At 51.4% G+C, this 15,800-nt stretch overlaps 1 protein-coding gene across 1 annotated transcript in view; it reads left to right on the forward strand.

The window, feature by feature from the left end:
- Positions 1-371: 371 nt before the first annotated feature.
- LOC147668684 (uncharacterized) overlaps positions 372-15,800 on the forward strand; it is a 28,265-nt gene continuing 12,836 nt past the window's right edge. The window contains exons 1-2 of the mRNA XM_086948516.1: positions 372-786; positions 7,703-12,802. Coding sequence (XP_086804642.1) covers positions 10,403-12,802 — 2,400 coding nt within the window. The 5' untranslated portion in view covers positions 372-786; positions 7,703-10,402. The remainder of the gene's footprint in view (positions 787-7,702; positions 12,803-15,800) is intronic.

The following is a 15,800-nucleotide window of genomic DNA, read 5'->3' on the forward strand; positions in this document are numbered from 1 at the left end:
TTGTTCTCGCTCCTCGGCACTCACTCTCCTCCTCTAACAACCTGTTCCTCCTCTGGGCACGCTCCCTCCCTTCTACCTCTAAATATTCCTTGCCTTCTTTCTCAACTTCTTACTTACTCCTCACCCCGCGTCCACTCCGTTCTCTCTCCCCGTCTCCCTTTTCACTTTCTCCTCTGCTCTTCCTCCTCTCCACTTCTTCCTCTACTCCTGCCCCTCCCAGGGACATAACATAGACCCCTGCAGCCCCGGGGGTGCAGGAGGCTCAACACACATTAATGCCTATAAAAATCCATGAGATCTGGGAGGCGCAGGCCCTCCCACCATACATATGCGTTACAGCACTGCCTCCTCCTCTTTTCAACATCTCGCACTGATGGAGCAAGGATTCGCACGTAAAGCGCCTTGCCCCAGTGCAAGAACCTCGACTAATGTATAATCCTATTAAAATAGTTGTTTGTCATTTATTATACGTTTTTCCATACACGCGGGTGTCCCCAGGATGCTTGCTCGTATGTCTTTTCCATATTAACGAAGCTTGCACTAAAGAATCGGCTGCTTCGCTGAAATTCAGTCTGCGCATGCGTCGGTCATACCCATGTGATGTGACGCACTCGCATTCTGGAGGGAATTTGTGCTCATGCGCACTGTTGCAAACATGGCCGCTTGTCTCTCACCACGCTCTCCGCTTGCTACTGCTGCTTCAGCCTATCTGTCTTTTCGCACTAAAACAGTAACGCTATAGTCATTATAAAATAAGGGATGTTTAGAATTTCATCATGGTATACAGTATGATGGAGAAGGGGCGTGGCTTGAGCGCCGAGGGAAATGGCGGCGTGAGCCCGGAGCTCCGCGCCTCTTCCCCACAAGAATCCTGATACAGGGGCTGTGGGGCCCGCGTGTGCCCCGGCGCCGACTGATGGCCCGGCGGTGACTGCTCGGGAGAGATTTGGGCAGTCGGCGGCATCGCAGACCCGAGAACGGCCGCCGATCGCGGCGGCCTCTGGAGCGGCGGGGAGGAAGGCGCCGAGCAAAATGGCGACCGCGGCGATGCCTTAGGAGGCGGCGGACTGCCAGGAGAGCGCACTGCCGGCAGGCGAAGTGGAGGCGCGATCGCCGGCAGCGACGGACCCCACACGGCGAGGATAGCTCCCCGGCGACCGGCTGTGGTGTGCGGAACCATCGGATGTGGGCGGGGCGGACGAGGACTCACACCGGCCCCTTGCCGTGCGGTCGAGAACCGGAGCCCGACCCGGCCCCAGGCACCGACCAACCCAGCAGGTGAGCGGGGGGCTGCCCAGAGAAGAGACTAGTGGGACACGGTGTACGCGACAGCGCATCCTGGGCCCCCCTCGCCCTCGCAGCAGCGGCACGCACAGCCTGTGGGGACGTGCGGAAGGGCCCCACGAGGCGGAGAAGGGCCTTTGGCATCCGGCCCACCAGGCCGTCTCAGGGGGGAAGTGAACGGTACCCCACAGTTCCCAGAGGCCGGACAACACGTAGGGCCGCCCAGAGAGGAGACTAGTGGGAAACGGTGCACGCGACAGCGCATCCTGGGCCCCCCTCGCCCCCGCAGCAGCGGCACGCACAACCTGTGGGGACGTACGGAAGGGCCCCACGAGGCGGAGAAGAGCCTTTGGCGTCCGGCCCACCAGGCCGTCTCAGAGGGGGAAGTGACCGGTACCCCACAGCTCCCAGGACCGGACAACACGGAGGAAGCACACACTGAGGCGCAGGGGAAGGACAGCGAGGCCCCGAGGCGCTCAGGGGAGGTCCACGTGACGAGGAGAGCGAGAGCGACGAGCTGACCACGGAGCGCTCAGGGGTGATCCACGCGACGAGGAAAGCGAGAACGACGGGCTGACCACGATGGGGAAGCCGAGGACCAAGGCGGAGGAGGCGGCGACATCGAACGCAGGGGAGGGGGGCCCCGCGGAGCAGACAGATCTGCAGCGGCTGCAAGACCGAATACTGGACGCCATAACGGCCACCAGGGATGCGCTCCATAACGACATAGCGCAGGTGGCGTCGGGGCTGGGCCTACTCCGGGCGGATCATGACAAACTGAAAGACAGGGTTAAAGAGGCTGAGGTGGTGATCGGGGGCATGGCGCCGGCCCACAAGGCGATGGAGAGCAAGCTGACGGAGGCCTTGGACCGCATAAGCACCCTAGAGAGGCGGGCGGAGGACGCCGAAAATAGAAATCGGCGCAGCAACATACGGGTCGTAGGGGTGCCGGAGACGGAGGGGACAGGCGACATGATTGCCTACATGGAGGAATGGCTGAAGACGGTGGTGGCGCCGGAAGGACTTTCGCCATTCTTCACGCTGGAGCGGGCCCATAGGGTCCCCTCAGGACCACCCAAGCCCGGGCTCCCACCCAGACCGATCATAGCTAAGTTGCTACACCACAAGGACAGAGATCTGCTCCTGCGGAGGGCTCGTGAGGATGGCCCCTTCCAAATTGCAAACAGTAGAGTCACACTCTTTCCAGACTTCACCTTCGATACGCAGAAACATCGAGCCTCCTTCCTCACGATCAAAAGGGAATTGCGGACCGAAGGGATTCCCTACTCCTTGCTTTTCCCGACCAGGCTACGAGTGGTAGTGGACGACAAGGCGATCTTCTTCGCGACTTCAGCGGAAGCCTGGGACTGGTGGGAGACCTACAAGGCCGGGACTGACGGCGCCAGGGTGAGAGAAGAGCGAGAGAAAGAGCGGGAACGTTCACCCAAGCGGCTACGAAAATCGAAGAGACTCTGGAAACGGGGTCGGGGGCAGATGGGCCCATCGGCCTCTCAAACTGAGGCGGAACGACAGGCGGCGCTGCTAGAGGTGGGGAAGCTCGCCCGAGCAGAAGGTCCCGGATCTAGAGGGGCCACAGACTCGGACACGCATGTATCAGCCTCTGGATCGGAGTCGGACTTGTCGGGGATGCACCGCACGGAGGGGCCGCTGGTGACACCGCAGACGGCGGACGAGATCCTCAACATATGAACTACTGTCGTTGTGGAATGGGTAATGTTTGCAGAACCGGGGGGGGGGGAGCGCTGCCTCCGCACATAGTAGGGGGCCGGGGCACATGGCGGAGCTCAGGGCAAAAGGACCATGAGGAACTGGGGAGGGAGTGTGGAGATGGGCGGCGCAGCCTCCCTCTGGACGAGGCCGTGTTCCGTAGGCCCTTAAGGCACCCACAGCTGCGGCTGTGTAGTTGAGACCTGGGTCATCAGGTGCGGGAGTTTGGATGGGATCTGGTATTTCGGTATTGGGGCCTGTTCTGGGGGAGGGGGGGGGGACCACAGTTGGGGATTGTTTGCGTTTTTCTTTCTTTTCTTTGATAGTGTTGACCCTGGGTACGCCATGGGCAGGGCTGTTGGGGAGTTTTGTTTCTTGCAGAGGGGGCACCATCACCGCCAATGGGCAAGACCTGGAGGGAGGGTTTCGACCAGATCACTGGGATAATGGCTAATGTAAATGGTTTGACGTGTATTACCTGGAATGTCCGGGGCCTACACACTATGCAACGCAGACACAAAGTGCATGCCTATTTGGTACGGAGGGGAGTACACATCGCGCTGCTGCAGGAGACGCATCTCACAAAGCGGGAGGGGGAGGCCCTGCAAAGGAGATGGCGGGGACAGGTTTACCACACCACCTATTCGGCCTATGCGCGAGGGGTGCTCATATGGATTAGGGCAGGCACGCCTTTTCATCTCACACGTCAATGGGTTGACCAGGAAGGGAGATATGTGGTGGTGGAGGGAAAGCTCGAAGGTAGGGATGTAGTACTGGCTAGCATCTATGCCCCAAACACGGACCAATTAGCTTTCCTAGCTTCACTATCAGGGACGCTGGCCCACTCCCTTGCGGGCCCGGTCCTGCTGGGGGGTGACTTTAACTCCATTGTCGACCCTTTGCTGGACAGGTCTCACCCCCCCCTTCGTGACTCCCCGGTTCACAGGCTCTCCAGGGGTAGGAGGGATTGGCAGGAGAGCTGGGGACTCGTAGACATTTGGAGAGGGCAACACCCGACTGATCGGGATTACTCATTCTTCTCAGGCCTCCATGACTTGCATGTCCGTTTGGACACCATACTTTGCTCCCGGGAAGTGCTACCAAGCGTCACGGGATCGGAGTACCTGTCGAGGACAATCTCGGACCGCAACCCGCTCCTGGTCCGACTGGCGTGGGTGGCGGAAAAGCCCAGGGTTCCGCTCTGGAAACTGCGGCCTGAGACACTGGAGGACCCTCTCTTCGGGGAAGCCCTAGCGGAAGGCGTGACCTCGTACTTCGTGGAGAATGTAGGGACAGCAACATCAAGGGCGACGGAGTGGGATGCCTTCAAGGTAGTGGTGAGGGGTATCTGTATCAGAGATTATGTAGGAGTGCGGAGGGTACTGTTGAGCGATTTGGCGAAGGCGGATGCTGGACTGAGGGAGGCGGAGAGGAGGCGGCCTGGCCGGCCGGAACTACAGGAATCTCTCTGTTTGGCCAGAGAGGCGGTAGCCATCGAGGTGGAGAGGCTGCGGGCCTTTGATTATAAGCGCTACGTGTTACGCTCCCACGTCGAGGGCGATAAGGTGGGCACCCTCCTAGCGTGGCTCTCGAACCCCTCCAGGCGGTGCGCTCCCATACTCCAGCTACGTGATATGATGGGCGTGGTACAGCAAACTCAACTAGGCATAGTCAACGTTTTCCAGAAATATTACGAGGGCCTGTATAAGAGTGCCCCGGGAGACAGGGCGGGCCTAGTGGATCCCTTCCTGGCTGATTTGCCCCTAGCCCGGATAGAGGATGAGCAGGCGAAGGACTTGGGGGCAGACATTGACGTGGGGGAGATACGGTTAGCGGTAAGGCGCATGGCGAGGAACAAATCACCGGGGATAGACGGACTCCCCATAGAGTTCTATAACAGATATCTAGACATACTGGCTCCACGACTCCTGACTGTATATAAGGAGGCCAAGGCGACGGGTCGGCTACCGCAGTCGATGAGGGAGGCATTAGTGGTCCCGCTGCTGAAGCCCGGCAGAGAGAGTGATAACCCTGCGTCGTATAGACCGCTCTCTATGCTCGCCGCAGACTATAAAATCCTGAGTTCTATTCTAGCGGCGAGACTCCTGCCTCACATGGCGGGGCTTGTGCATGACGACCAAAACGGTTTCATACCGAAACGTAACACCACGGCTAATATCAGACGGCTCATCCGTATCATGGACGGGCTGACCGAGGGGACGGGAACGGAGCTGGTCCTATCGGTTGATATCGAAAAGGCCTTCGACAGCCTCGAGTGGGACTACCTCTATGCTGTCATGGAGCGTTTCGGCCTAGGAGCTGGCTATATCCACTGGACTAAGGTCCTTTACGCGGAAGCAATTGCGAGAGTAAGGGTAGGGCCGGCGGTATCCCTCCGATACCCGGTGGAGCGGGGCACTCGACAGGGCTGTTCCCTATCACCACTCCTTTTTGCGCTGGCTATTGAGCCGCTAGCGGCTGCGGCCCGAACGGGACGGCACACCCGCGGAGTACGGACCCGTGACGGACACCATTTCATCTCGCTATATGCAGATGACTTGTTACTATTCCTCTGTGACGGCGGTGACGACCTGCGGAGGGCGGAAGCTCTACTTGAGGGCTTCGGAAAGATGTCAGGCCTAAGGGTCAACTGGCCCAAGACGAGCTTGTTCCCGCTGCTGGAGGGCGCTGCCCAGCCGCAACACCAGTCGGAGGCGACTTGGAACCCTACCTGCATGAAATACCTGGGGGTCCACATCTACCATAAGCCGGAAGACTTACTTGAGGGCAACCTGGGTCGATGTGTGCGCGGACTGAAGGGCTGTATGTCCTTCTGGTCCACACTACCAATATCGGTAGCGGGCCGGATTTCCCTGCTAAAGATGGTAGCCCTACCGAGATTACTGTACTATTTCCGGACGCTCCCACTCTGGATACCTGGCTCCTTCTTTAAGCTCCTTAAATCTCAGATCACATCGTTCATTTGGGGAGCGGGACGATGCAGAGTAGCGCTGGCTACGCTTACTCGCCCGAAAGACGAGGGGGGGTTGGCGGTACCAGACTTTGAGCTCTATTACCTAGCGGCCCAATTACAGGTCTTCACGCAGGAGGTAGCGAGGGTATTTCGGGGCCCCGAGGACGAAAGTTCACGGGGAACGCCCAGGCACGTCCTGGCGTACATAACCCTCCAGCAGCGGCTGGACAATCGGGACTTGTCGCTGGAACAGCGCACGTACCGGCAATGCTGGAACCGGACCCAGAGGAGAGCGGGTACCCAGCGCCCTTACGCGCCTGAGATACCACTGGCCATGCTGACGGCACTACCACACGGTGGCGACTGGTCGAGCCTGCAGGAATGGGAGGAAGCGGGAATACAGGTAGTTGGGGACCTCTTTGAAAGTGGTGTACTGCTCCCGTTCCAGGAGTTAATAGACCGCTTCGGTATCCCGAGAGGGGGATTTCTGCTGCACGCAGCGGTTACCAGGGCGATGCACGCCCATTGGGGCACGGGGCTTGGGGAACCCGAGACGGCAGCGGCGTGCCAGTACACCATGATGGCGGCGGGCACGATTAAGGCGGTCACATGCTTGTATAATCGAATGGTTAGGGAGAATATCCCTCCTCTCACATCCCTGAAAACCAAATGGGAGGCGGATCTGAATAGGGACATACCAGACACGACCTGGGCACAACTCGTCCGTAGGGCTCGCAACAGCACAAGGAACGCCAGGTTCCAGCTGATCCACTACTATGTATTGCACATGGCGTACATGACCCCAGGTAGGATCAGGCGGTATTTCGGCGATGACACAGCAACCTGCCCCCGGTGCCCGGAGGAGGGAGCTGGGTTAGTACACATGCTATGGGCGTGCCCGGCCCTACGGGACTTCTGGCAGGAAGTGGGGGAGGTACTGAATGAGGTGACTGAACGATCGATAGAGTACGGACCGGCAGAATGTCTTTTGCACTGGTTTCCCCATACCCCCAAAAATAAGCTCACGAGTAAGCTCATCGACATGGGGCTGATGGTAGCTAAGAGGGAAATCACCAAGAATTGGAAGGCGAGGACGGGGCCTACTCCACGGAGGTGGCGGATGGAGTTTCTGAAATGGGCCACGGCTGATAGCACACATAGATACCAACTTGCGCGCAGGACCCCTAACCAGACAGCGGCTGACACTGCGACCGCATGGGAAGTAATGGTGCAGGCACTCAGGGACAGCGAAGCTGACGCAGAGGAGGAGATGCCCGGGGTGGAGGGCACGGAGGAGGCGAGTTGAGGCCCCAGGTACGGCGGGAACAGGGAGAGCATGAAGCTAGCAACCCAGGGATAGTAATAGCAGGGCCTCAGGCGGGTGATGGTGTGCGGGGTGGGATGGGGGGGGGGAGTTCATGGGTTAGCGCAGGGGAGGGGAGTTGGGGACTAGCGCGTAGTTTGGTAGGAATGTAAAAGTAGGCACACACTTAATCCGGACACTAACCACTCCTCTATATGAAACGTCGGGCATGGACGAGCAGAGACTTCGACGCCGCCCAACCCCCGGGTTGTGGGCCGGAAGGCTGTGTACTGATTGAAGGAATGTACTATATATCTGCTGATATTTATGGTGCTACTGCAATGTGTGTATTGGCCTGTACAGGTATGTCTACAATAAAAATTATTTAAAAAAAAAAAAAAAATGGTATACAGTATGATCATTTTATGTGTGATATTAATTTGTTCTCGCTTACTTTTCATGTACCGCGTCTTTGTGGGCTGGGGCATACATGAGCAACGCCATGCTGAGGCTCCTCTGAACCCTGTCATGTGACTGGGGAAAATCCTAACTGCGCAGAAGCTAAAACCAGCCAGCTGGCTCCTGAAGCCCGATGCGCCTGGGAACCCATCCCGAAGATGCAGTATTGCACCTTGAACTGTCATACACTGTTGCTATATGCTGTACACTTGTATTGTATTATGTATTCCTATGCCTGGGAACGTGAACCCGAGGGGCGGGTGTGCAAAATTGAATAATAATGATGGGAAAGCCGAACTCTAGGAGGTGGTAATGACCGCACCACCTCTCCTGACCAATCATAATATGGGAAACTGTCACTTGCAACATTAGTGGGTGGTCTGAGGGACCCCAAAACCGTATATCTGCCCTAGTTTAGCTTAGGAAAATTGTCCGACTTGTCCGAGTAGCAGACCTGTCACTGACCCTACGATTTCAATAGGTGCTCAATCTGAAAGTGCTGCGGAGCACTCTGTCCATACTTTCCACAAACTCCTAAGGGGTGGAAAAATCCTAAGTGCTGGCGAAGCACTTTGCTGGGGAATTCGAAGACCCAATCGGGGTTACTGGCGGATTACTTGCAGGAGGGGGTAACGCAGGCGTTGCTGTCCGAAGCTGTGGGTGTTGGTCGTACCCTGGGAGGCCCAGTCCTTTGACCTGAACCTGAGGGGTATCCTGTCCTGATCTGTCCGTGGGCTGTACCTGCTCGCATTCTGGCATTCCTTTTCTGAGGGTCCTTATCCCCGTCTTCCCATCTGACCCGTGGCCAGGGTTAGTCTTCAATCTGAATTAGGTAAATATCAGTCCGTGGGTTTGCATCTCACTCACTCTCTCTCTCTCTCTATTCTTCTATTAAAGCACTCTTGCCAGTGATACTGCTCTATCACCTTTAAAGCAAATTATATGTGATTGTTTTAGTAGGATTGTTCCACCTCTCTCCCCACCTTTAGAAATTGCCAAACTATTATATTTTAATAGTATGTTCCCGTTTTTCCCTTTCCTTTAGTTGATTGCTGTGAATTTAGCAAGAATAGTCTAAGCACTTAGGATAAGTACATGTTTTAGGTCCAAATCATAAACCCATGTCCTAGTATAAAATTGCAGTGACTAGTTCTGTTCTAAGTTTCTACCTTTAGTCTTCCCATATATTCTAATGATTATAATTTTAGTGCAAAGTTACTTATTGGTGTTGATTTTGATGTTTGATCTATTATTCTGCATATCGCTTATTGTCTTGGCATCTTCTCTTTGAACTCTTATATAAAGTTTTAAACTTCATCAGGTGTCTGTGGTCATTTTACAGAAATTGTGGATAAGTATGTGCTGAAGTATAAAGAGTATATTTTTTCTAGGATTCCCTGTCTACTATTTTCCCTGTTAGCTCCAGATCTGTCATATGTAGTTGTGCCTGGGGTAAGTCAGGTACATGGTAAGCAGAGGTGAAACCCAAACCTTAATTGCTCATAGAAGCGTGCAGCAGAAGCCATCACCCAGTTCACCCCAAATGTCAATGGTGTATTAAATCTTATGCACGCCAGGGCCCAGTGCGTGTAAGTAATTGGTGAACTCGGTGACCCGGGTGAACTGCGCGGTCTATCAGTAATTTTCTGGTAACCAGAGGATGGTTTGGACTAGTTAGATTAGGTAGACAGGGTAATTGATAAACAAACCGTGAAAATAAAATGTGCTGCTGATTTCCTACTGTATTGGTTCAAATATTTTGAAATGTTTTAAGGATTTATATGTAAATGTATATGATTTTGCATTGCTGCTATAGATATTACATGTTGAATTAACCCAGAATTGTTTGTAAGTGTTCAGTGTAGTCCGAATCCCCGGGGAAGTATTTGGCTATCGGTGAGCAGAATCCGGTTAGCTGTTGAAGTCACTAGGTTTGAGTCATTAGTGCAGGGTTAGGAATAACTGGAAGCACTAATTAGGACCTTTTGTTGCATCTGAATAAATGATAGCTACGAGTCCGGTATAAAACTTTCATTGCGATATCACCTAGTAAGGGTCGCATACGGAAGGAGTAGTAGGGTCTCCGAGGCTTGACTGGTAAGTAAAATAGTTCATTGGTGAAATCCCGGCTCAGTACATATCCCTGACGAAAGTGGATGAGTCGGAAGAATAACGGGTTCTATATTACTCGCGTGTGAGGTTAGGCAAAGAAGTCTATCCAGAGTGAATGAGAAGTAGACAGAAGTGGTTTACTTGCAGTGAGAGGAAGTTTTTCTATCTCTTTAGAACACTCAGACTTAGTGGCAGACGTTGTGTGTTAGTAACTAAGTTTTACATTCGCACTTTAGGAAAAGTTAAAAGTTTCCGTTACCTTGTGAAGGAGGGAGTCGGTCGGAAGGCTGCTCTGACGTCACTCCGTGCCGCGCTGGTATTGGTCGATACAGCGGGTGTGTAGTGAAGCTGAATTTGTGAAGGAGGGGTGAGTGCCGAAGAGTGAGACTCTGTCTTGCGAAAAGGCCGCGCACCCATTGGTTAAAGATTTTTGTATTCTCTGATCTGATTGGGTAGTGCGAAATAAAAGTCGCGCTAGCATTGGAAGTACAAAGGTAAACAAAATCAATCAAGCCGAGTTAGAAGAGAGTCTGGAAAATTATATGTGGTATCCAGATTTTATACCAAATCCAAAGTACCTAGGATTTCATAAGGATCAGATATTGCGAGGCAGACCGCACATGATGTATGGAATAAAAAGGAAACTGTCATTTACTGACAAAAGAAAGAATTTTTTCAAAACCGACAAGCCCATTAGAACGAGGGAAGGTGTGCTCATTCCCCCGCCAAATACCCCTGCCTCTTTCATGATGTTTGACAAAGGGTATCATACCTGTGTATGGTTGGAAAATTGGGCAAAGTATACTGCTGAGGACGGAGTTTTAGCATTCCCTGTTGAAGGTACATTTAATGGTCGGGTTCTGTTTAACTTAAGGACCCGCATGAATGAATTACATCCCAGACCTAGATTGACCCAGTACGAAGCCCTGGAAGAATGGGAGATTGAGGCCCCAGAAAGGGATAGACCCAGGATGGATAAGGGAGTAAGTAAATGGTATCCCAGGCTTCCAACGCCAACCAAAGAGCAGAAAATGAAACAGTGGAGGCAAAACATGATGACAGAAGGATTGTTTCCTATGATGGGAGTATTAGAAGATAAGAAAGGAAAATGTAAAGAAAAGACCCATCACCTAATGCCTGTAGGGGACTCAGAAGATGAGCACCTGGAAGATTTGTTAATGAAAAATCCACCTCCCTATGTTGCAGAGTCAGAACCTGTGCATTCTCCAAACCCTTTTTCAAAATATCCCAGATGTAGGAGGGATAGTGATACAGATGGAACGGGTACAGACAGTAAAGTCAGCGACGGGGATGGGTTTTGCAGACCTAAATCTACGGTCCCAAATTATCAGCCGTTCGGGGAAGGACCACCCCGATTGGTCACTCCGACTGCTCCAAGTATTTATCCTCCCTTGGTACCTCAGGTATTGCACGACAATTCTGCAGAAAAGGCTCTACGAGAAAAAGAAAAGGAAGCCCTGGCTAGACAGCGAGAAGATTTGGTTCGAACCATTGCCCAGATACATCCCCATCCTGATTCCCTGACTATTCCAGTAACTATTGGTCCAGCTATTCCACTGTATAGAGATAACCTGGCTAGTCCCCGTCCTCCTGTTATCTCCCCAATAATGCCCACTCCTAGTATCCCACCCTCGAGAAAGGAAGTATACATAGATGAGGATCAAGAGAGCGAGTGTGAGTCAGTGGTTCTGATGGATTTGCCTATTAGGGAACCTAGGACTAGCATGTCGGGGGCAAGAAGTCAGAGTAGGCCAAAAGAGGTGTTGATTGAAGGTGCATCTGGGGTTAGGAGTGCCACAGTAGTGTCCCCAGAAGAATTAGACAGATGGACCAAAGAGCTGGAAAAAGATACCACTCCCCAACCCAAAGCGTTAGAAATATATAAATTAAGAATAGAAATAGAAGAGATGATGGCTGGAAATGTGGGGGTGGAACGCCTGAGCTCCTACAGTGAAGAAGAATTGCTGTTTATCAGTAAAAATCTTACCCGAAACGCTAGAATGCTCCACGAAAGGTTAATGGACACTGCCACAGAAATGGGAATAGATGTCAGTCGCTCCAAAATTCTTCAGAAACCCTACAGAGTAGATTTTGCAGACAAAGACTTAGAAAGTCTGAATGTGATGGGAAAACAGATCCAGATACAAGAATTATTAAAGCTTTTGCAGAAATGGGGGGATGTGGGAAAATGGAGAACCCGGTGGGCAAAGAAAAAGGAAGACAGTAGAGCGAAATCACAAGCGTCAGAATATATGCTGAAAGAAGTAACTCCCGCAGAAAAATTGTGTCCCATGAGAGAGGTCCCGGGAGGGAAATATGTCCATGTCCCTTGGTCCCGACAGGATATTGTGTCATTTACAAATGACTTCCCGAAATTACGGGAGAAGCCTGTTGATTGGTACAGGCAGGTAGAACGCTTCATAAAAGTTCAGAAATGTCTGCTGAAAGACCTGGATGGGTTTTTCGACATTGTGGTCCCTGTAGATCTGTGGACCGACTGTAAAATTGAAATTGATTGGCCCAGTGAGGAATTTCCCAGAGATGAGAAAACAGGAGCGCCCGCACCTGAAGTAATGAGGAAGTATGAGCAAGTCATACAATATCTCAAGAAAAAGGTTCCCGCAAAAGAAACGGATTGGACCCGAATAGATAGAACCACCCAAGAACGTGATGAAACTGTTCACTCCTATTATGAAAGGTTACTGCAAGTGTTTAAAACATACAGCGGTATCGATAATGTGGACATGAAAGACATGACACATTTCAGTTACAGATTTGTGCTAGGATTAAGGCCCGAAATCTCCCAATGGATTAGAGACAGTAAAATCAGTTGGCAGGGAAAACCAATAGATGATGTCCTGAAATACGCAAAATATTGCGAAGATGAAATCGAAAACAAAAGGAAGGCTCTCAAGGAGAAAGTAATGTGGGCACAGGTGAAGTTGGCTGAACAACAAGAACAGCAGTTAAGTAACTTGAATTCTAATAAGAACTCACAGCATACCACTGGTGGGGGAGGAGGAAAGCCCCGAACTAAATTGAGTAGAGAAGAGGCTATGAAAAATTTCCCTTGCCACGGGTGCGGCCAGATAGGGCATTGGAGAGACGAGTGTCCACACCTGCAGGCCGGTAATGCCCCTGTAAATGGTTTAAACCCACAGGTGCAGAAAGAGGGGACAAGGAAGAACCAGCAACAGGTAAAGCTACCTCCAGTACCTCGCGCTACTTGACAAAATTTTAAGAATCAGGGTCAGCAGAATGAGAGGGCGGAAGTATGGGAAGTCGAGAATGAAAGAGATGCAGTCATTCCACAGTACTTGTTAAATGACACCTTCCTCTATGAAAATCAAGATTGACGGGGCCTGAGAGGGGAGGATGAGGAGTGCGTGCTTGGCGCCTCCTTACCGGTAGACCAGACTGGACCATACATTGAAGGAAAGGTTGAGGGAAAAGACGTCACCTTTCTGTTGGACACTGGTGCTACCAGATCTACTGTAAGAACAGTGGATGTTCCTAACCTCTCCCTCTCGGGAGAAGCGATCCAAGTAGTGGGCGTCTCAAATCAAATAATAAGTACCCCAGTAACTGAACCAATGGAAATCTCCATAGGTAATTTCAAGGAAATGCACAGATTTGTGGTCTGTGATTCTAGTCCTGTGAACCTGCTAGGACGTGATTTGTTGTGCAAGATGCATTGTACCATCTATTGCACACCAAAAGGCGTCGAAATTCAGACCCCCGATGAAGATGGCCTGTACAAATTGATGTTGGTCAGACAAGATGCAGATATCAAACCGTTAACAGTTGAGGATTTACCTGAAGAACTCCAGTTAAGAGTAGTTCCAGAAGTGTGGGATTTCACAGGAAAAGATGTAGGCTTGATGGCGAATGTAGACCCAGTTAAAATAACGATAAAAACGAATGCTGTATACCCCAAAACTAGACAGTACAAAATGAGTGCAGAAGTGAAAGCAGGAGTAGCGACTGAAATTACCAGGCTGCTCGAAGCAGAAATAATAGAGGAAGTGATGAGCAGCCCCTGTAATTCGCCTATCATTGGGATAAAAAAGCCTAGTGGAAAGTACCGGGTAGTGCAAGATTTGCGCAAGGTAAACCAGATTGTCGTGCCTTGCTGTCCTATTGTGCCCAACCCTGCAGTGATACTGTATCAGATTCCCTGGAATGCAGAATGGTTCACTGTCATCGACCTGTGCCATGCATTCTTTTCCATCCCGTTGCATCCAGAAAGCAAATTCCTTTTCAGTTTTGAATTTGACAGCCATATCTATGTCTGGAATCGTGTCCCCCAGGGGTACACCGAAAGTCCATCGATTTTCAACCAGATACTAAAGAAGTGCCTTGAAACTCTGGTGCTGCCGAGAGAATCTGTTCTGGTGCAGTACATAGATGACCTATTGGTGGCATCTAAAACCCAGACAGACTGTGTCACCGACACCATTGCCTTGCTGAATCACCTAGGAAAGGGAGGACATAAAGTGTCACCTGACAAGTTACAATTTTGCAAAAACTCAGTGAAGTATCTGGGGCACCAGATAGAAAAAGGAATCAGGAAAGTCACTACCGAAAGAATCAAAATAATTAAAGCCATGGAACTGCCCAGAACTCAGAAAGAAGTGAGAATGTTCTTAGGGGTTGTGGGTTACTGCAGACAATGGATTGTAGGATTTGCCGCGCTAGCAAGACCCCTGATAAAAATGACCAAGAAGGGAGTAGAAGACCCCGTCAGCTGGGACAATGAAAGCATGAACGCTTGGGTAACATTGAGGAACTGTCTATGTACCGCTCCTGCATTGGGTATGCCTGACTACTCTAAGTCTTTTGAGCTTTTCTGTGACACAAGAGAGAATTGTGCTCTTTCAGTCCTGACCCAGGAGCACGGATTAATTAGGAGACCGGTGGCCTATTTTTCAGCCACCCTAGATCCGGTGGCTGCTGGATTACCGGGGTGTCTGAAAGCAGTTGCTGCTACTTGCGTCAGTCTGGAACAGAGTGAGAACATTGTAATGGGACATCATGTCACTGTATATGTTCCTCATTCTGTTGTAATCCTGCTGACTAGAACTAAGACCCAGTACCTCACACCTAGTCGGCTGACTAAGTATGAAAGAATTTTGATTGGTGCTGAAAACGTAACCATTTCCCGGTGCAATGTCTTAAACCCAGCGACACTGTTACCTGTCCCTCTGGATGTAGAACTAGAAGAGGAAGGGGAACATAATTGCATCGATTTAACTGAGTTCAGTACAAAGCCCCGTCCAGACATCCGTGAAATAGCGTTACTTGATGGGGATAAGACAATGTTCGTGGATGGCTCGTGTTTAAGACATGAGAGTGGGAGCCTGAGTGCTGCCTATGCTGTGGTTACGTTGACAGAAACCATAGAAGCATCTTACCTGAGCGAGGTGAAATCTGCACAAGTGGCAGAGCTCATCGCGTTAACTAGAGCATGTAAGAGGGGTAAGAACAAGAGAATAACTGTTTACACAGACAGCCAGTATTGTTTTGGGGTTGTTCATGACTTCGGCCAATTATGGCTGCAAAGAGAATTCATGACTTCCTCAGGCACACCTATCAGAAACGGAAAGGTGGTGCATAACTTACTGGAAGCTATCCAATTGCCCAAAGAATTGGCTGTGGTCAAATGCGCGGCTCACAGATCTGGAAACGATGATGTGACTGCCGGTAATAGGTACGCTGACCAAATTGCCCAGTTCTGTGCCCGATACCATATGTCACTCCAAATTGCGTTGTGGGGTGGAACCAGCTGCCAACTTATGTTGTTTGAGAATGTGTCAACGTGGGAAGAATTAAAGGATTTGCAACAGGCAACAGACAGGCAAGAAAAATGAAGGTGGGCCGCAAATGGATGCAAGTTGAGAGATGATGGTGTGGTGGTAA

This window comes from Lissotriton vulgaris, unplaced genomic scaffold, assembly GCF_964263255.1.
Source record: "Lissotriton vulgaris unplaced genomic scaffold, aLisVul1.2 SCAFFOLD_1231, whole genome shotgun sequence".
NCBI classification, from domain to species: domain Eukaryota; kingdom Metazoa; phylum Chordata; class Amphibia; order Caudata; family Salamandridae; genus Lissotriton; species Lissotriton vulgaris.